Source organism: Gossypium arboreum, chromosome 5, assembly GCF_025698485.1.
Source record: "Gossypium arboreum isolate Shixiya-1 chromosome 5, ASM2569848v2, whole genome shotgun sequence".
Lineage (NCBI taxonomy): Eukaryota > Viridiplantae > Streptophyta > Magnoliopsida > Malvales > Malvaceae > Gossypium > Gossypium arboreum.
In genome coordinates this window covers 89482440-89505013 of record NC_069074.1, presented here as the reverse complement: position 1 = coordinate 89505013, position 22574 = coordinate 89482440, and the positions used below count along the sequence as shown (strand labels likewise).

At 29.8% G+C, this 22574-nt stretch overlaps 2 protein-coding genes, 1 long non-coding RNA gene and 1 pseudogene across 3 annotated transcripts; 2 read left to right on the top strand and 2 right to left on the bottom strand.

Annotated features, from left to right (window-relative positions):
• The first annotated feature begins 1084 nt into the window (after positions 1-1084).
• LOC108452543 (uncharacterized) lies at positions 1085-1935 on the top strand. The gene is made up of 2 exons (XM_017750341.2): positions 1085-1381; positions 1459-1935. The coding sequence occupies exons 1-2, from the start codon at positions 1151-1153 to the stop codon at positions 1651-1653; spliced, it is 426 nt and encodes a 141-aa protein (XP_017605830.2). The 5' UTR covers positions 1085-1150; the 3' UTR covers positions 1654-1935.
• A 3935-nt stretch (positions 1936-5870) lies between these two features.
• LOC108452024 (uncharacterized) lies at positions 5871-8745 on the bottom strand. The gene is made up of 4 exons (XR_001866337.2): positions 8512-8745; positions 7548-7628; positions 6417-6496; positions 5871-6339 (listed from the first exon to the last, which is right to left on the bottom strand). It is a non-coding gene; the product is annotated as an uncharacterized LOC108452024 (long non-coding RNA).
• A 1265-nt stretch (positions 8746-10010) lies between these two features.
• Positions 10011-12878, top strand: LOC108450808 (tryptophan synthase beta chain 2, chloroplastic-like; annotated as a pseudogene).
• Positions 12879-14384: 1506 nt separating this feature from the next.
• On the bottom strand, positions 14385-17983 carry LOC108450053 (glucose-6-phosphate/phosphate translocator 1, chloroplastic-like). The gene is made up of 5 exons (XM_017747487.2): positions 17172-17983; positions 16285-16510; positions 15887-16109; positions 15099-15312; positions 14385-14675 (listed from the first exon to the last, which is right to left on the bottom strand). The coding sequence occupies exons 1-5, from the start codon at positions 17661-17663 to the stop codon at positions 14664-14666; spliced, it is 1167 nt and encodes a 388-aa protein (XP_017602976.1). The 5' UTR covers positions 17664-17983; the 3' UTR covers positions 14385-14663.
• Between the last annotated feature and the right edge of the window lie 4591 nt (positions 17984-22574).

The following is a 22574-nucleotide window of genomic DNA, read 5'->3' as shown; positions in this document are numbered from 1 at the left end:
GTCAGTAAAATCTAGAGTTTGAAATCTCGCATAGTTAAAACTTAAACAAAAGATGTCATTAATATACTCTTAACAATAAGGTTTTTGTCATTTTCATTTTTATTAATTAAAACTAAAAAATATTTACTTTAAATAAATTGAATACTTGATACACCTACTCATATAAAAGTTGCAAGTCAAATACGCAAACAAGAACTAGAACAATTATTTGGAACAAGTGGAGCCTAATGTATTTTGACAACTAAATTCTTTTAAAAGAAATATGATTTTTTGTTATTTGTGATGTCCATTTTATGGTTCATGTTGAAGGTCCTAAAAATGTCACCTTCAAGATTTGAACTTAAATGTTCTCTCGAAATTGTAATGTTCCTTCTTTACCACTACATCCAACACTTATCATTAGTTTTTAAAAATATGTTAATTAAATATAAACTTATTTGATTAATCCTTGTTGGTAATTTTAAAAATGGATTTTAATAAAGTACAATTATGTATATTTTCAATCACCTATTCATATCCTTGCACAATTAAAACTCACAAGCCTAATATTTATTTATAAAAGGTGAAATGACAATATTATCCTCCTAACTACAAGTTTAATATTTATTTTATAAAAAAAAAAAGGTGGGATGACAATAAGGTTTTTGTTCTTATTCAGGTCTAAATTTTAAATAAAATGACTACCTGATATAAATAATCAAATAAAAATTGTTGGCCAAATATACATGAGGACGATAATATCCCTCTAACTATGGAGCTTTTGTCTTCAATTTAATTAAATTATCTCCCAATATATTTTCAAAGTACCATTGGACACTGCTAATTAAATTCTTGTTGGCAGTGAGGGCCTAAAAAGCAATTTGTCCAGTTTAGCCAAGGTCAATACCAAGATAGATGACAATAATATCCTTTTAACTATAAGGGTTTTGTCGTCTTAACAGGGAGGCTTTTCGAGTTTTATTTTATTAAAACTAAATAATATGACTTTGAATTTGAAGTTATGTTATTAAATATTTGAATAAAATGACTTTGTTATCATATTTAAATTTAAAAGTCTTACTTGTAATGCTAGAAGGTTGTGTATAAATATGTGTATGGAGGTAGATATGAAGCAGAATAAAAGGAGAGTGAACTAAAAAAGGAGTTAAAAATGGCTTGTCCTCCAACTCATAAAGTGGTAAAAGGTGAGCTTAAGAATGGTTCTGATGACTGCCTTGCGAGCTTGATGTATTCGAATTACCAAGGTGCTCCGGTAACGATTAAAAAAGATTCATTACCCACTCCATTTGCGCAGAATATGATGGTCGACGGTCTGTACGGAGGCCTGGTGTATGATGTTGTTAGGGTTAAGTGGATTATTCTTTGGACCACTGATTGTAAGGTATTAATTAATCAATATATTTTTCATTTATTTTGATTTTGTAGCAGAAGAAATTAATTAATTAAACTATATATCAGGTGGCTACTAAGATCATTCCGACCGAAAACCATATTGTTTGGGAGGATATAGTGAGCATCCTTCAGCCCTACAATAGCTCTGACATCTTGCCCTTATCATGTGGGGGTGCATTTTCCTCCGAAGCTCATATCCATGCAAATGCAGATGGATCTCTAAACCTGACAGCACAAATCATGTGGAGCGGTTGCAATTAACCTGCCTCTCTTTGCATCATATATTGCTCCATGCTTATCTCTATCGGTTTATGCTGTGTGACCCATGGAGGTTGTCTACTTCTTTATATTAATAATACTACTAAATAAATTTGACAGCCACCCCATAATATACTACCGGATTCCTACTTGTTCTACCTTTCCTATTAAACATTGTGTGTCTTGTTTCTCCTCTTTCTCTTCTTTTTTTTTTTTTTTATCTTTTCTGTAATAATATATATACCCATGATTGTGTGAAATTAATAAAAAAATTCTATGTCTATATCTATAGGTCTCAGTACAGATTTTAGGATAAAAAATATTGAGTGCAATGGTAAAATATATTGCACTTTTAAAAAAGGACATAGATTCAAACCTTAAAAATAAAATAATCATGAACCTCAAACATGAACCATAAAATAGACATGAAATGTACCCAAAATCAAAATATTAAATTATATTGAATATTGGAAATTTCCTTAAAACAACATGGCAAGATATGAAGGCTAGTGACATATTTCATTTAATTTTAATAGATAATTTAATTATAATAAATTAAATAATTTTAATACATCTTAAGCATAAATTATCACAACCAACTACACTTTAATTGAGTTATTTTGAACTGTAATAGCCTGCTCGGCTAAGTCCTAGTATACGGTTACTTTTTATTGAGATTTGATATTTAGAGTAAATTTTGAATGAGTAAAGTATTAGTTTTGATTAAGTATAAGATCCGACAAATGCGCCTACAGGTGAATTTTGTGTTTGGCAGACTTTATTGTAGAGTATACACCACCTCAGCTTTTAGATGTTTATGTTAACTCCTTAGTTTGAAAGAACCATTTTGTTAGGATTTCGACCCGATTAAGCAACGAACAAGAAAATAGCAAAATAAATTGAGAAATTGAAAACACAAATTTAACGTGGAAAAACCCCTCCAAAGAGGATAAAAAACCACGGGCAAAGACAATTTTACTATAATGGAAAAAGAACGAAGAGTACAAAAGATGGAGATAAAACTAAACCCCGAAAACCCGAAAATAAAGAACTCACAAAACGTAAGTACAAAATTCTCTAAATGTGTTATGAGTTCTAATATCTAATGGGTGTTTTTTCTAAGGTTGTAAAAGATCCTATTTATAGGCTAAAATTTTATAGATTAAATAATAATAAAATAATCTAAACTAATCAGTATTTGATTGAAACAAGTAAACAGAGTTTAACTGAAAGACTACTTTTCAAATTTGACTGAAAATAGGAGTCATATTTAACAAATCTCCACCTTGACTCATATTTCCACAACACCATCTTTGCCAAAGCCCGCCACGAGCCTATCTTGAACTATGCAGGAATTAATCGAGTCGAATTTGTGCTTAGAACCGAAGACTTCTAGCCTTCGACTTGTACAATCGCCAAATCAAAACTAACCCGGTCCGATTTTCACGAACACAAGGTTCTAACTTTTCAAAACCTGCATCTAAAAGAGAACCTCTCTTCAACGAAACAGTCATACCTTTTTCCCTCCTATGACCAAGTTACCTCTGCTCCAAACAAGTTGACTTCAACTCCGTAACGGACGAGGGACGTCCAATTTCACCGGTCACTGTATAACCTTCCAGAATATAAAGACTACCGGTTCTTTTACCTTTTAACAAAACAAGAGCTCCACGAGATACTTTAATACCGCTCGACTCGATGTTGATTTTGCATCCTTTCAAGTCTAAAATACTTATGGAGATGAGATTTTTCAGAAATCGGTACATATCGACATCCGAGAGTGTCCTTATCGTCCCATCGTGCATCTTAATTTTAACAAAGTGCCAATACCAATTACCTTACTAGATGAATCGTTTCCCATGCACACAACTCCACCTTCAATCGAACTGTATGTGGAGAACCATTTTCTATTGGGACACATGTGGAAAGAACATCCTGAATCTAGGATCCACTCGGACGTGAGCTTGGTGTTATCACTTGTTGACACTAACAAGAAATCATCCCCATTTTCATCGGCCAAATTAGCACCAGCTACATCTTCCTCGTTACTCTCAGCAGTTTTTTTATTTTGCAGTTTATAACAATCTACTTTGACGTGACCTAACTTTTTACAATAGCGACACCTTTTATCTCGTTTCTTTGATGCTACCAAAACGGAAGCTTGCCTATCTGTCTTGCTATCCAAATGAAGCTCATTGTCGAGTTTGTCTCTACTCAACAAATGACCCTTCACATCTTCGAACGAGAGTTTGTCTCTGCCATAAATCAGGGTCTCCCTGAAAGACTTGTATGAAGGGGGTAAAGAGCACAATAATAGCATAGCCTGATCTTCATCGTCAATATGAACCTCAACATTCTTTAAATCATTTAAAAAAGTAATGAATTGACTGATGTGATCTCTAAGAAGCTCACCTTCGTTCATACGAAACGTAAATAGACGTTGTTTCAACACTAAACGGTTAGTCAGAGACTTAGTCGCATAAAGAGTTTCTAACCTTTTCCACAAGGTAGATGAGGTCTTCTCCATCAATACCTCCTGCAATACCGTATTCGTGAGGCACAATTAGATTGCAGATAAAGCCTTTTTATCAAGCTCTTCCCATTCTGTTTTATTTAGATTCTCAGGCTTTTTCCCGATAACAACCTTTTTCAAGCCTGATTGAACTAGAATTGCCATCATCCGAACTTGTCACAGATTGAAATTTGTCTCACCATCGAACTTCTCAATTTCAAACCTTGTTGTTGCCATCTCTGAACGGGCTGATCTATGAAAATTGAACTAGCTCTGATACCACTTGTTAAGATTTCGACCCTATTAAGCAACGGACAAGAAAATAGCAAAATAAATTGAGAAGTTGAAAACACAAACTTAACGTGGAAAAACCCCTCTAAAGAGGATAAAAATTCACGAGCAAAGATAATTTTACTATAATGGCAAAAGAACGAAGAGTACAAAAGATGGAGATAAAACTAAACTCCGAAAACCCGAAAACAAAGAACCCACAAAACGTAAACACAAAATTCTCTAAATGTGTTATGAGTTCTAATCTCTAATAGGTGTTTTTTTCTAAGGTTGTAAAAGATCCTATTTATAGGCTAAATTTATAGATCAAATAATAATAAAATAATCTAAACTAATCAGTGTTTGATTGAAACAAGTAAACAGAGTTTAACTGAAAGACTACTTTTCAAATTTGACTGAAAATAGGAGTCATATTTAACACATTTATTATTTTATTATTCTAGTTGGAAGATTTAATTAGACAAATGAGAATTAGTTAAAATGGAACTAAGTTACTGTAGCCGATAAAACACACATTTATGATGTGAGAAAGAGAGTACTTAGTCACGAGAATCGTGGAGATTAGTGGGATAATCTGACTTATCCACTAAACCTAGTTTTCGTGTTTAGTTGTATAAAGTTAATAGTGGCTTATTGGGCAAGTTTTACGTCTCCCCTTGCATCCATATTTTCTTTTCAAATTTTCTTTACACTTTCTCTTGAAAAACTTAGATTGGAAACCTGTTTGAAGTTGGGTTCATTGTATTTAGCCAACTCTTTTGTTGTTTTAGCACCCGCCAGACACTCTTGAAGGCCTCCGTACTAAGAGTGAAGGTCCCGCCATTTAGAATTGTTGTATTTTTTGGTGGGTTTCTATGCTGACCCTTGTATGTATGTTAGAATTTATAGAGTACATGAATGAGTGATGAAATGGGTATGTACATTAGATATGAGGTCTGATAAGTCCCAAATTCATGAAGAAACGTGTATTGAATTAAGGCTCCGTTTATTTGTCAGTAAAATATTTTCCGAAAAATAATTTTTGAAAAATGATTTACTTTTCTAGTGTTTGGATAAATCTCTATAAAATATTTTCGTTATTTGATGATTTCCTAAAAATAATTTTCAAAAAATCTGTATTTACATATATTGATAAATATATATATTAATAAATTTATATTTTAAATTATTTTTACATATATTGCAATGATTTATTTATAAATAAATAAATCAAATTAAATATATCTATTACATAGTTTAATTGTTCAAGATTGGCAATTATCCTGTAAGATTCATTCACATCACATGTAAATGGTAAAAACTAATCATCATATTTGTAGTTAAATAACCAAGTAGCAACAACTCGTCTAGTAACGTATTGAAGCCAAACAATATATAGATCATGCAGAAAAATATCTAATCTGAAATGAAAATGCACTTTCATCCACATAAAAGTGGATCATATTTGATTGTATCTAATGAAATATCCCAATACAAAATGAAAGATAAGGATGATGTTTGCAGTTTTAACCGTATCCTTAGGCATTCCAGTGCCATTGTAGATCCAACAAATGCCAAAAAGTGAAAAGTTTAGTACATGAGCCGCTCCTTTCAGAACAAAGATTTAAGGATCAAGCAATACCTACTAAAGGAATCATACAAATATGGCTATTCCCGTAAATGACTAACACTTATCTCTATCCTCATTGCTAATCATTTCACTTTCCCCCCTTCTTGCCCTTTTCAAATAACGAAATTGTTACAATGGAAGAAAGGAACTGGAGAAAAAAATTCATGATGCAACGAGATCAGGTGTTTTAGCCTCAGTTAATAACCAAGCGTTATGTACTTTGCCCATCCAATTATCCAACAGCTGCAATGACCAGACTTGTAAACGCCAAAGAAGCCTGCATGTATCCAAGTGATTGGTGTCAACCAGACCGAAAATATAGAAAATTGAAACACCAAACATAGTACTTAATACCAATGCACAACACTTGAATTTCTACGACTGCCTGCCTATAGAAAGAATCCATTTGATTTGCAGTAACAAGCCAAAGAAAACTGCAAAAAATAAAAATTATCCAACAAATTGTTCAAATACATATGCATCCAACAAACTGCAAAAAACTGATCATAACAATGAAACTATAATCAACAAATGCAAAAAGAAATGATACATGAGAAAAGTATAGAGTATCCTATGTTACTAAGACTCGAACATGAGTGTAGGATACGAATATGTTTCTAACACGAGTAAGTTCAATTTTTTCTAAGTTTTTATGTGTACTTGGAGGGCTCTAAAGAAAAAATTGAATAGTGGGAACGACATACTATTACCAAGTTACAATTCCAACATTATCAAACATCAATTTCATATATATATATATATATATATATACAATATTTATAAGCTACATGCAAACAAGAGATGCTTATCAAATTTTGAAAATATCCATTAAGCAATAAGAACACTAACATAAAATATGCCCAAAACCAAGAACTGCCCTTAAACAACCTCAAAATAAGCACTAAATAATCTCAAAACATTAAAGAACAATCCGTTTACAGAACATATTTAGCACACCTTCCAAGTAATGAGACTATCAATCAAATATTCTCTCTCACACATACGCACATATATAGCATAAAAATTCCACATACATACATATATAGTACACAATAACCTGAAAAGCCTTAAAACCATACAAGCAATAAAAGTGAACAGATAGAAGGCTTGATCACTCAAACTCATCTTTTGAGTTGGAATAAAAACTCATCTTTTTAGAAGGGAAAAAAAGAAAAAGAAAAAGAAACTACAACACACAGACTCCTTTTTAAATCAATTCAACACAATGAAAAATAAGAATGTATTCATGTAATTGCAATAGCATGAAAAGAAATGCAAAACGAAAAGAGGCTCTTAATAGCAGGCACTTTTCAGTTATTAAACCTCCACATACATTAACATGAGTATCATAAACGAGGCCTATGAACCTTATCTTCGTGCAATTAAAAGTACATTTCTTAATCAAGACTGCATCGATCATCACCATAACAATTGGACCAGCTGCAATATATAGTGAATTTAAGAAACTTATAAATATGTGCTTACAATTGGATGAGCAAGGAGTTCTCCAAAGTTGTAGATGTTATCTCCCAAAAAAGCAGAAATGGACAGATCAAATGCCAAATCCTATATCAAAAGAGTTCAAATAAAATTAAATGAACTGAAGTCAATGGACAAATATATTCCTCGCAATTTCTTTAGTTCATTTATTTCCATCAATTTTATGACTGGGGTGTAAGGGGCTGGAAAACAAAATATTTAAGCACATCAGCCATCAGACTTCGGAGGCACTGCTGTTAGATGAATAGGTTGATAAAACCATAAGATTCAAATGCTTCCATTCAACTAATACAAATAAACTCACCGATTCTACAGAATAGCAAGGAACCATAAGAACAACTCTGATCAAGAACTTTTGCTCCCGTCAATCCAAGAACACAGAATTTAAAAAACTGGACGAAGGAGGAACCGGAAAAGGTCATTGACCAAACTATTTGTGAATGCAACTAAAGCCCAGTAAGAATCTCAGATGTTTCTATTCAACAAGGAGACAATTAAATCCTTAAACAACTTAAAAAATCATCATTTTGACAACATCGAGCAAAAACATTAGCACTAACAGAATTGGTTTCATGCTTAAGTCCCGTAAAAACCCTTACAATACTCTCTTTCCAAATACAGAGGCATGAAACACACAGATCATCAATCAAATCCAAGAAAAAGTCGTCACCAAGAAAAAGTCGTCACAATCACAAAAAAACCGATTTAAATATGGTAAGACATAAGATTATTATAGCACTGAAACAAAACGAGAATCTTTCATAACGTTTTACATTGTGGAACTAACGCAATTCACAAACCTTAAACCTATCAATTCAGGGCAGAAAAAGAAGAAAAAAAAGAAGGTGAAATTGAGGGAAAATATCGCTGAGAGAGCTAGAGAAAAATGAACAACAAAAGAATAATTAGAATTAGAAAATGGTGTAGAAAAAATAAAGAGGGGTTTTACCTGGATGAAGGAGGAACCGGAAAAGCTCCTTGACCAAACTATTGTCAATGGCACTGATTTGCAACCCAAGAGGAAGGGGGAGGGGGAGGGGGAGAGGAAGCTTCATTTTCCTGAAAATGTCTTACCGAATTCAAAAAGGGTAAAACATTTTCCTAAAAAAACACTTGATTTTACGGTAGGAAATTGTTTTTAGCCATCCAAACATCAGAAAACCCTGAAAACTTTTACGAAAAAGCTTTTACATGTTACCAAACAGAGTTTAAGAGCCTGTTTGTTTTACTGAATGTCTTCTAGAAAATAATTTTTAGAAAATGAGTTATTTAAGTTAATATTTTCTGGTATTTAAATAAATTATATAAAATATTTTTATTATTTGATAAATTTCTTAAAAATATTTTATAAAATCTATTTTAATAAAATAAATATAAATTTAAGATTTTCTCATATTTTTATTATTTAATTGAGTTTATTTTATATCTATAAATTGATATTTTATATCGCTTTTGTATATATTAAAAATATTTTGTTAAATTTAAGTTCATTATAAAGTTATTTTTAGTTATATAACTATCAAATAAGTTTTTTTATTTTGAAAATGTGACATCAATCAAATTGACAAAAAATTTAATAATATCAACAATTGGACTTGATTTTCAAATATGAAAAGTAAAGAGATTAAATTCTTAAAATAAAATTATTGAGACTAAATTATAAATTTGTGAAGAGTACATATACTTATAATGATTTTAACTTTTGTACTACAAAACATTATTAATAATATATTTATAATTGTAATAAATATTATTATAAAATTGAAATTGAAATATTAAATAATTTATTAAAATAATAAATTATATTAATTATATTAATAATTTATTATATAATTAAATATGTATGTTTAATAATATTAAAATATAATATTATATATTAAAATTTTAAAATTTTTAAAAATAAAATAAATTTTATTATTAATATAATAATATTAAACTTAATTTAGGTTAATTTTTATAAATATATATATAATCACTTATAGAGGAACATTTTTCAAAATGATAAATTATTTTACAGGAAAAATAATTTATTTTATAATGACCTGTAAATCATTTTCTATAAAATAAATATTAAAAATACAAAAATATTTTCTATAAAACTTTTACATATAAATAAACGTATTCTAAATATGTTATGGATTTTATATAAGTGTTGTAATATTGAATCATAATTATGTTTGCGTGGGTCTTTTACATATCATGAGGTTTGCGAAAAGTGAAAGTGAGATTATGAAAGATGAGATCATGGAAACTAAACTTGTACGAGTTTATACTTATTGGTAGAGAAATTTGATATTTTAAATTAATTTTTAAATTAAATTATTCAACCTAATTAATAATTTTAAAATTTATATTGATGTAATAAATATATATTTGCATATATATATATAATATATATAAAAATTAGTTTTTATAAAAATAATATATAATTTATTAAAAATTTAGACTATGAATAAACCCGAAGATACAGGTACTAACACAAAAACTATACTTTCATCGGTACATACGGACTTCCTTGCGAATAGCCCTTCGTCTTTTTCTACTCCTCGATATTTCCATTCAATTGCAGTAAATTTACATCTCCGCACACGCCTGCGAAACTTTTCTCCCTTAATTGTACATTTGTACGTTAAGTAGAGAACCAGTAACCGTTGATCCGGTTCCCATAGAGTCGGATCCTACCGGATGGCAACGACCCGGCTCGTTCGGTCGTCTCGGGAAATATGTTCCCGGAACCCTAATGTCTGCTCTCTCTGAGCTGGAAACGGCTTTTCATTCCCTCTCCAAAGATGACAAATTTCAGGCTAGTTCCGTCACTGATACATTTTATACGTATTCGTATCCGATTCCTTAATGAATACGTATCTGAATTACTTCGAGTTAGGTATTTCATGTGTTGTGCATTGTGTTTGTTGATAGGAAATTAATTTGGGATTTGCCAATTTGGGAAATGCTTGTTATTTTCACTAGGAAATTTGTTATTGATTAACAGAAGAAAATTTGTTGACTTCTCTTTGTTGTTGATTTTATATAAGTATCTGGAAATGATTATCGTCTTTCTTCTTATTTTAGTTTTAAAAGTTAGGTTTTGATTTTTTGATATTGACTTCCATTTTCCTGAAGGCAAAAAAAAAAAAAGGCATTTCTTATAAACTTAATTTCATTAGTAGAACTAATCAAGAGTATTTTCACTTCTATGAATGGTTAAAAAAATCGTTTTTGCAATACCATAATATTTTAATTGATCTTACTTTTTATTTTGTTGGTTCAATTTTTAATCAAGTTATGATCATATATTTTTTATAATTACTTTTTTAAAAAAATGTAAAAGAACATGTTTGAGCTTAGTAAGCTCTTTTGCATGTACTTTTGTTTCTGGTACTGGAAGTAGTCATTTTCAAGAAAACTATTTATGATTTGCAGGAAGAACTAGCTGGGGTTTTGAAAGGCTATGTTGGTAGGGAAAGTCCACTTTATTTTGCAGAGCGGCTGTACCGATGGTGAAGGGTCAGATATATAACTTCAGAGGGAGGATCTTAACCATACTAGTGCCCACAAGATCAATAATGCCGTTGCTTAGGCATTACTCGCTAAACATTTGGGCAAGAACCGGATTATTGCTGAAACTGGGGCTGGTCAGCATGGAGTTGCAACAGCTACTGTGTGTGCAAGGTTCGGTTTGCAGTGTGTTATTGACATGGGTGCTCAAGATATGGAAAGACAGACACTTAATATTTTCAGAATGCGGCTTCTTGGTGCGGAGGTAAGTGTTATAATGAAGATTCTTTATCAGATTCTTGGTTAGAGTAGTTCATTCAGGCACCGCGACGCTGAAGGATGCTACATCGGAAGCTATCCAGGATTGGGTGACTAACGTGGAGACAACTCATTATATTTTGGGATTGATTGCTGGTCCACATCCGTATCTTATGATGGTCAGAGAGTCCCATGCGGTGGTTGGTAAAGAAACAAGAAAACAAGCGCTGGAAAAATGGGGAGGGAAACCGGATGTATTGGTTGCACGCAATGGTGGAGGTTCAAATGCTATGGGACTTTTCCATGAGTTTGTTAACGACAAGGATATTAGGTTGATTGGTGTAGAGGCAGCAGGGTTAGGTCCGGATAGTGGCAAGCATGCGGCAAATTTTGTTGTGGTTATACAGCTTGAATTATCCCGGTGTTTGACCTGAGCACAATTTTCTGAAAGATGAAGGCCGTGCTGAGTACCAGTGTCACAGATGAAGAAGCATTGGAAGGTATGAAACTACAGTCCAATTTATTTTCAAGTCTTCGTTCATATCATATCTGATTATGAGATTACTGACTGAAGGTAAAACCTGTCTGCCACTTCATATTGGAACATTGCCAGTTGCTTTGCCCGGTTACTTCTGAAGATTAATCTATATGACCTAAGAAAGTTTCATATGGAGTAGAAACATGTTCCTTCGCATTCAGTCCTTGTTCACGTAATTTTCACCTTCTATCTTTAATCATCTAATATACATTCAGAATTCAACTGTTTATTTTCAGAACTCTATAATGGGATATCGATTTTAATATGTTACCCTTCAAAAATGTTTTGACTGATTACATATAAATTTTTCTTGAAGGTTGAAGCACTTCTTGCATCCTTCTATCCTTTTACTAAAGATATCGCCTATGCAATTGGTCTTCAGGTGATGAGTCAGAGTCACACTTTGCACATCTAAACATTTCCTACACACCTACTTTCGTATAGTTGTTGGATTCCTTTAACTTATGCCATTTGATCGGCTTCCTTGCACTCTGGTGCTTGTATTGATAATGTTATATTCCACATTTTATCCAGCTTTATCATTTGATATTACTATTTGTCACTGATACGAACTTTTTGTTTTCTTTGTCGTGGATTCTGATGGAACCATTTGTGATATAATGTAGCATTCAAGAGATTATCTCGACTGGAGGGCATAATCCCAATGTTGGAGACGTCGTATGCGCTGGCATACTTAGAGAAACTGTGTCCAACTTTACCAAATGGTACCAAATTTGTGGTTAACTGCAGTGGCAGAGGTGATAAGGATGTTCAAACTGCAAATAAGCATTTGCAGGTATAATTAGTCTGATGATGATGATGTTTTTGGCCATTAATTTTTCTTCATCCACCTTGAAAATAATTGCTTTGTCCCATGTTTTACTGAAATACTTTCATGGTGTTTCTTATTGTTCCTCAATAAGTATTATTACTTGCTTTGTTATAATATGTATCAACACATTTACAAAAGTTTTCAAGGAAAATTATCCTCTTTTTTATCTGATTTACTTTTAAAGAAGAAATTTTGAGTTGTTTTTTTTTTTTTTAAATTCTACATTAGTCTTGCAAAGGTTGTGGATTTATCCATTAAATTCGTTTGATTAAATTTAATTACTAGTATTGTACCAGGTATACAGCTATAGATTTAGTTTATATGCTCTAATTGAATAAATTTTAGTCTTGACACCAAGATAGTCAGTATCATATCAGTGAACGTACCGTTTTCTACCAATACTTGTTCGTATCGGTATCAGTTTGTTTCAATGTATTATTTTAGATTTATCGCTATTTTGTGAAACATTTGATATATGCATAAAAAGGTATTTTCAAATATCAAATAATGAAATTAAATCTCAAATATAAAATACTAATAAAAATAGAACTTTAGTTGAAATAGTAAAGAAAAGATTTTATAAGCTTTACAAATATAATCCATATCATTAAACAAACTCAACATAAGCAAGTAAAAATATTACGGCATAAATTAAACAAGAAGATTATTTCATTCTATGTATATAATAATTCATAATTCAAAAATCTAAAATAAACAATAAAAATAAATTAAATTTAAAACATATTTTGAAATTATTTTTGTATGAATAAATAATAAAATTTAAATTTAAAATATATTTTTAAAAAAAAAATTGTACCAAAGGGCGATTGGTACAGGTAAAATCAATTGGTACACATTGATATGGTCGGTATCCATTGGAATTTGCATCAAATGGAGCGTTTTTGGTCGGTATGAGTAGTACTGGAACGATATTGATTACCATGCTTGACGTAAATGATAGTCATTAATTCATTATCGAATTTTTTTAACGAGTAATATGCGAAAATAACAAATTGACATATCGTTACATATAACATAAACCTTAAACTTAATTTAATAAACTTAACCGTTATCGTTAGGTGATAACAATAATTTTAAAATTTAAAAGGTACATAAATTAAAAATGATGAAATTAAAATATAATTATTAAATCTATAACTTTTGTAAAGTATAGTACTAATAACAAAATTTAACATTTTTTATGGAGAGATTAATAAAATATTGCAAAAATTTAAAAAATTATCTTGGCAAAATAAATACAAATAAAACTTTAAAATTAAGCAATTTTAGTAATTTTAATGTAAGTATCCATCCTTTGAAGGCATGAAGAGGCATGGGTCACATGATAATGGAGACAAGAAAGCAAGTGGCTAAATTAGCTTTTACAATAAATATATTTCAAATACAATGGATGAACTGAAGAGCCATGCAATCCACTTGCCATTGTTCGGTGCCCTTCTAATTGCCTTCAACACCATCATCAATGCTCATCAATAATTTAATTTTTATTTTTTTCAAAGTAATTTAATTTCATATAAATTTAATTAAATTCTTGTCAAGTTTTAAATATTAAATTTGAGTCACCCATTGAGTCGATATTAACATTATTATTATCAATGCATGCAAGAGGACGTAAATTCGAGTGTATTAAAATATCTATTTATAAGTTAGAAAAGGCTTCTAATAATTCTAGCCATTGCAACAATGTTCTCTTTGCTCTTTATTCATTTTAGCTGACAAAGACAAAAGGTTCACAACATTAATCCTTGTATGACATTGTTTATAATCATCATTATTATATATATATATATATATATATCTACACTATGACCAAAATCCAGCATCAATCCAATACTAAAGAAAAAGACATTAAAACATGGTCTCATCTGAGGTAACTTCTTCCAGATGATATTTGCTCTTTTTTTCATCATCTATGGTACATGATGAATCAAAATTCTCAAAACCCTGATTTTCCTCACGCTTTTGCCTGCAAAAGAGATCGGACATGATTAGGGAATATCGAAACTCAATCATTCTCAACACGATATACTGACACCTATGGTTAGGTCGACACTGGTTCAGATGGTTCAATTGCTACATCCCTGAAGTCGACATTATTGGTTCGTAATTCAACACTAACTACAGCAACCCTCAGATCGCTCGTTAGGTTGGCAAGTCTTTCAACTCTCAATTGAAGAAAGAACTCAATTATCAAAGATTCAAAAGATACATCTAACCCCAAAATCTTGTAGGATCAAAGATACTCGATTTTGATCAATAATATAGAACCACTGTTAATATATCCTCACCATGGAGAAAAACAAACTAGTAGACGACATGATTTGTAGCTAAATTAAGACTTGTGAAATGTTAGATGCAGTGTTCTAAATATCATATAAGGAACACTAACCTGGGAATACAAGAAGGTTCCGAGGATCGCGATTGCAGCTCCGAGAGCATTGATGGGCTGTACCGGCGTGTGGAAGATGATGATTGAGGAGACTATAACGGATATACGTTTCATGGTGTTCCCAACGCTAAATGTCAAGGGAGAGATCTCATCAAGGGACATGTATGAGACTTGATTGTAGAGATGATAGAAGATACTTTGCGCTGCTACCCACCTTTCAAATACGATAAAAACAACAAAACATTGTTACTGGATGGAAATAAGTAAGAATATCACGTATTGTTACAATTACATAATTTATGTTTTATGTCAATAAACAGAAGGAAATTAAAGAGAGAGCTAATATATGGGTAACTCGAGGAGCATACAAGACCATGGGGGTGAAAAGATAACAACGGTACCATCTAAATGTAACTATAATTAATCAACCTCGATGAATAAATAAACCAAATGGATCAGTTCTTGCAAAGAAGCATCGAATTCAAGATCCACATACGTGTCAATACCATTAGACACACAATGGGTTTTCAGATGGCATTCCATCATCTATTTGTAGTTCAGACTAACGAGTGGGACTTGACATCATGAAGTGAAAATACAGAGACTAAAATGCATCTGTCTTCTCTTACTCGGTCATATAGCTAATGGAATCCTAATCAGCGAACGAATTCCGATACGTTCATCTAATGCATTCAAAACATCTTCCAAAATCAAACACATAAATCTCAAAAATACTAATCATATGGAAACCGAACGAGGAAATAAAACTTAGTACTTCATGTTATTACCAGACAAACTGTGGTCCTATTTCCGATAAGGCCTTTTGCCATCCTGCTGCCCACATCTGTGGTCCCTCTACGGCAACGGCGAAAGGTGTAAGAATTAAGAGAGACAACAAAGATAGACACGCGTAGTAGTTCATCCCGCTAACGGATTTCCCCTTCATCCCCTTTTTCGAGAATATGTTACGTAAGACAAATGCAAAGTTCGATATCATAGCTCCCATAAAACCTGAACACATATATTGAAATTACAATCTCAGTGCCATTCCAGATAACCAGCTGAGAGGACCATATATTGAACCAAGGTAAAATAGAATTTTAAACAATAAGAGCTTGCTAAGGTTCCAATATCCGAGCATTCACTGCATATAAGCACACAATTAGAGAAGGTTTGTTATTTTTACCAGTCATATTGAAGTTGAGTTCGGTTACAGCGGCAAGAGCACAACCACCGATGATCGGAACAAGGGACAAATAAACCGATGGAGGAAAGGTCTCTCCAAGCAAGAACCTCGAAACCAAGACAGAGAAAGCCGGTTCACCACTTTTGATGATGTGGGTGAACGAAACTGCAACCTTCGACATACTCACGGTTGCTGCTACATGTCCAATGGTATGTGCTACAGCAACCTAGGAAAACCGGAAAAACAAAACCGGATTGTGTATTAGAAACACACATCAAATTGTCAATTTATTTCTTTAAATATAAGTTGGATGCATAATACTAATTTTACTTAATGCAGGGTTTAATTATACTTAACATAGGCTGCATAATACAAGTTTAAGTTTGCCTTTTCATTTTCTCAACAACCAAACAAACAGCACTTTCCTTGAAACTCAAACAAAGGACATCTGCAGTTTTAATTTTTATTCCTTCCTACAGTACAAACAACATAACAATTTCTATCTTTTTCTCTCACTTTCTCAGCAACCAAACAAAAAGAAAACTCACCTGAAACAAAGCCTTCCAAATATTTCAAAATCAGTCTTTGAATTGTTAATGGGGGCATTTAAAACATACCCATCAAAAGTTTTTTCTTTAACCAAATTTTAGTTTCCCTTTATTTTCCTTCATTTTCTAAGCAATCAGACAAACAAATAATTTTCTTAAAACTCAAATACATGCATCTTCATTCTTTTTTTTTTTAACTTTTTCCTCCCTATATTCCAAACAACATGATCCTACAATTAAATTTAATCAGAAACAAAACCTACCAGCAGAATTTTCTATCTTTTTCTCTCACTTTCTCAGCGACCAAACAAAACAAAAAGTGGAAAAAAAAACACTCACCGGAAACAAAGTCTTCCAAAACTCAAAATCTGTTTTTGGGGTCTCAGCAATCCTCGTAGCCCATGAAATTAACATCATCAAAGAACCACAAGCAAGGGACAAAGTTGAAGTCAACCATGGGTAAGGGTAAGCATTCAAAACCTTCTTGTTATATATATTGAAAACGACATTCAAAGCCCACCAAGTTGCAAAATAAATCCCAATTTTCAACCTTTTTGCAGCTTCTGATTTCACTTCAACTTCAATAGGTTGTGACTTGTCAGCTTCATAAGCCTTGCATTCAAACACTGTTTTTTTCTCATTAATTTTCTCAATCGATGAAATATGCAATGGTTTTGACACTGAAAGATTTCTTCTTTCCGGATTTTGAAGGTTCAAACATGGTGAAAACGAAGATCTGCTACAAATTGTTGAAATTAATCTTTTATGAAACCCAGAATTTGTAACATTCATGCATGTAGCTAAACCTGATTGCTTAAAGCTAAAACTCATTTTCCTTTCAAACTACTCAAATCAAAACACAAATTGGGTATTTCTTGAATCAAATTTTTTTTTTCTTTTGTGCGTGAACTAATAGAAAAAAACTGAGAATTTCTTTAAAAACTTGACAAGATCAAGAAAAGACAAATAAATTTTAAAACTTTGAAACAAGGTTACCGTCAATTACGAAAAAACCTAGTAATCCACGATTTTTATTTTTATTTTTATTTTAAACCAAAAAAAGTTGAATTTTTTTTCCTTTAAAGGAAATATATATTTGCTGAGTGTTTTGCAAAATTTTGCTGAAGAAACAAAACAAGCAAAGTGCTGGAAAGCTTTATAAGCTCTGAAATCTCAGTCCCTTTTCTTTCCATTATTAAATTAAATTTTAGAAATTAATCATTACTTTTTATTTTTAATAATTAATTCTCTGAATTATGTACACTCGTTAAAGAATAAATACTGAAATTAATTTCTCAAAATAAAAGAGACCCTCATTATCTCAGCTTATTTTCGTGATTAATCTTTAATTTTTTAAACATATATATATTTTATTGTATTCGAATAAATTTTAAAATCTAATATTGATATAAATATTTTCCAGATATTAAAATCTAAATTTACTGTTAAGTTTAGTAAAACTATTTTGTTAAATTCTTCTTTTTACATTTTAATTACATAATTTATCTCAATATATTGTTTCACCTATCAAATTTATTTGTATTTCACTCCTACTCTTTCGTCGCATATTTTTTCAGGTTTAACAATTTAGTCTTTATCATTACAAAAATTTTATATTTTTCAACAATTTTCACTTTTACGATACTTTATACATATTTCATCATCTCATAGCACATTCATTAAACTTTTATCATAATTTCATTATTCACATATTAAATTGTTTCACACCTAATTTTCTGTACATTTTCAATTTAGTCCCTATTGCCATGTAATTTATTTTTACCATATAAGCACTTTAATCAAATAATTCATTATAATATCTTATTTCATATAAAAAATTTCATGCATATCAGTTCTCTTGTTTCAATTATAAATTTGACAGAGTTTACAATTTAGTCCTTAACATCATGAATATTAATTATTTTTAGAAAAATAAGCTATTTTAATAAAACAAATGGAACATTAAATTTATTATTTTTTAAATTACATTGTTACCAAGTGTTTTTTTTAATTTTAAAAATCATTTTAACAAACTTAATTTAAAAATTAATAATTTTAACAATTAAATTTAAATTTTGAAATTTAAAAATATTTAAAATAAATTTCTAAATTTGTGACATATTTTAATGTATATGTTGTTGGTGTTAGATCCAATGCTCGCTTGCGTCAAAGGAAAGGTGCTCCAACTACCCACCCCACTCAAACAACTTAGTTTTCTTTTGGTTAAATTATATGAATATTTAATATTTGATCATCTAATTTTAAATATTACAAAATAGTCACAAACGTTATTAGATTATTACATTTTGATCACTTGTTCGTTAATTTTCATTATCTTTTAATGAAAAGATGATGAAATATTAACTCAAAGAGTTAATAATTAATTTTACCCTTAAACTATAGCAAAAATATTATTCGACATTCTTAGAAATTTTTTAATAATTCTAGAAATAAAATAAAATAAAATGTAAAAAAACTATTAAAAACTCATTAGGTTTTTAAGTTATAATTATAGCAGGAAATTTAAAAATTTTAAAAATAAATAATTTTTAAAAGTATCATATTTTAATATTATTATTTTTAAATTATAAAAATATAAAAATATTAAAATATACATCCAAAATGAACTTAGACAAATAGACATCCAAATTAATCTTAATATGTACATACATCTATCTAAATTTATTATGCATGAAATAAAAAATCAATTTTTGAAATTAAAGAAATATAAAATTATTATAAATGCACGTATAAAATCAACTTAAATAAATAGGGTTAGATAAAAATTTCAGTTTTTAATGTTGTTACCTTTTATAAAATTCTAAAAATTATATTAAAAATATATATTTAATTATATAAAAAATCACTTTAAAAAAATTATAAATATAATTTGTTGTATATTTTTCGAAAATTTCAACCACATTTTTCTTATTTTTTTTGAGCAAAACCACATTATTCAATAGCTCATATATCAACCACTCACATAATGGGCGTCTATAATATAGTATTAAATTAAGCCTATGATAATGTCGTTTATGTATCATATGGTGTTAGTCATAGGGTCAAATTTAGTGTCTTCAACACTTATTTAAATAAGTGGATGGAAATTATTTTATAATTAATGTATTAATATAATGGGTAAATTTTAATTTTAATTTTAATTTTAATTTATGTAAATTATAAAATAATTAATTTTATTTGTCTTGAATTATATTTTAGTCATTTACGTTATCGTTTCATTACAGAGTGGTCACTTTACCGTTAAATTTTATTACCTCGATAACATCAGTCCTACGTGGCATTTCAAATGAGTTTTAAATGCCAACTTGGATGTTCGGTTACTAAGATGAAAATAGATTTTAATTAAATAAATTTAATTTGAACTGCCATATAAGATCGCCATTAAGGAGGTAACGGAGTTTAAAGGTAGAGTGACCACTTCATAACAAAACGATAACGTAAGTGACTAAAATGTAATTTAACGCAAATAAAAGTGATTATTTTTGTAGTTTACCCTTTAATTTCTTTTAGATTATATAATAGTAGTTAATTTTAGTTTTGATTCCTATACTTCGTTCAAATTTGAGATTTAATTTTTATATTTTAATTTTAAAATAATTTGATGCCTCAACTCTTATAATATCATTAGTTAGTCATTGTAAATTTTAAGAATTTATTAATATTATTAAAATTTTTATTAAATTCACATTCATTACGATGTCATTTATTTCATGCATATCAAATGAACTTTTTATAATTTTAAATTGTCGCACAAAAAATTTAACAATGTTAAAAATATACTTACATTTTTAACTCGAAAAATAAACTTACTAAATTCTTAAAAATAAAACTGCAACTAACTACTTATCAATTTTGATACAATTTTAATGTATTTTTATATTGATATTCTTTTTTAAAAAAATCTATCATGAGATATTCGTACAATATTTCATAAAGGTCAAAAAAATTATTTATATTTTATTACTTCTTTACAAATTCCTTTAAGTATCCAACATAGAATATGCTTTGAATATCACTGTCAAGCCTGTCGGCTAACTCACCTGCTATATATATTTTGAAGGGTATAAACTCTAGAATTATTTGACTGGGTAGGTATTAATTAGAATTATTAAATAAGTTACTAAAATTATCAAATATTTGAATTTAAATATTTTAATAAGTGATAATATAGTTCTTTACCCTAAATTTGCTTTTTTTTTCTTACTTTTAACACTTAAATATGATAATTAAGTTTATTTTAATTATTAAATTTAATAAATTTAAAAGTTTAATGATGCAGAAAGTATTGCCCTACCTCTTGAAAAATAAAAATTAATATAAATTTATAAGTGATGATGTGATACAATCTCAATCTCAATATGTCACAGTTATTGTTTTAATAATTAGACTAGTGATTAAACAAGTTAAATCATATGTTCTGATTTAACTAATTTGATTGGTTTGATTGTTGAACCAATAATAATTAATTAATTAAAATTTATAAAAATATAAAATAATTTAAAATATTTTTTATTAAACTAGTTCAACCTGTTCAAATATCACTTTTTTTCCCGATTTTCGATTTTTATCAATTTTAAGTAGTTTCGAGTCAATCGGTTCAATTCATTTTATCAATTCTTAATTGCTCGATCTAGTTTTGTTCTAGTGATACTAGTCACATTATCATACTAAAATTAAAAAATTTCAAAAAATCTAAAAATATAAAAAAGTTAAAAAATAAAAAATTTCTAGAATAATAATTTTAGAACCTAAATAAGATTCAAGTTTTTATCGTACTAAAATATATATATTTTTATTTTTCTTTAAAAAATTTTAAATTTATATGTTCTAACATGATATTAATTAAACTGTAATAAAATTTTAATTTGACATGTTTAATTCTTTAATTTAATTCGAACAATTTTATTTGATTTGACTCTATTCAAATCGAAAAAAATTTCAAATTGAGTTAGTTACAAAATAAGTTCGTGAACTCGAATTTTTTCATTACATGTATACCGAAATGGGGAGGAAAAACTAAACAAAAATATAATTCCATCAAAGAAAATTAAACCTTTGAATTAAATTTTTTTCCGGAAAATAAAATTAATAAATAAAACAGATCCTTTGAACATTTCAAGAACGGTTAGTCTATTACTCTTAATTTACGGAACAGAAAACAAAAATGGAAATAAGAGTCAGAGGGGGGTTGGCCATGTGATTCAAGACGCACAAAACGGTGTCGTTTGTTTTCTTTAGAGAGAGAGCCGTTGCGGGAAATTTCAATTTTCTTTTCAAAAACAAAGAAAATAATGAGCGCCGAGGAAGGAGATTGGAATTTCTATCTCCGAACTGTATCGAACAGTGCCAGGGACTCCAATATCACCAATGGCCCTGCCTCCGATCCTTCTCTCCTTCACGCCGTTAAAAAGCTCTGCGAGTTTTGCAAGCGAGAAGATAAAACCTCCGATGATTTGGTTGCTAGGGTTTACCCTCATCTCAACAAGCTTTTCCAACGATCCGTTGCTTCCCTCTCTCAATCTAACTCTTCCAACGGACTCCTCTTACTGGTTCCATTTTTCTTCTTCTTCAGTTTTTTATTTGAATTTTGTAAAATTTTGGCTTGAGAGTTGAAGTGTTTATATTTGGTAGCTTTGTAGTTTAGTAGTACTATTTTATCTTGTTTATTCTTTCGGATTTATTGATCAGGGAATTCTTCAATTTTTCCTTGATTTTGGAGAG

Excerpts from the sequence above, each read along its gene's own strand:
- LOC108452543 (XM_017750341.2), top strand. The coding sequence starts at position 1,151 with ATGGCTTGTCCTCCAACTCATAAAGTGGTAAAAGGTGAGCTTAAGAAT. Across the intron at positions 1,382-1,458 it reads TTTGGACCACTGATTGTAAG|GTGGCTACTAAGATCATTCC; the intron begins GTATTAATTAAT and ends ACTATATATCAG.
- LOC108450053 (XM_017747487.2), bottom strand. The coding sequence starts at position 17,663 with ATGAGTTTTAGCTTTAAGCAATCAGGTTTAGCTACATGCATGAATGTT. Across the intron at positions 16,511-17,171 it reads TTTGGAAGACTTTGTTTCCG|GTTGCTGTAGCACATACCAT; the intron begins GTGAGTGTTTTT and ends CGGTTTTCCTAG. Across the intron at positions 15,313-15,886 it reads ATAGGACCACAGTTTGTCTG|GTGGGTAGCAGCGCAAAGTA; the intron begins GTAATAACATGA and ends CGTATTTGAAAG.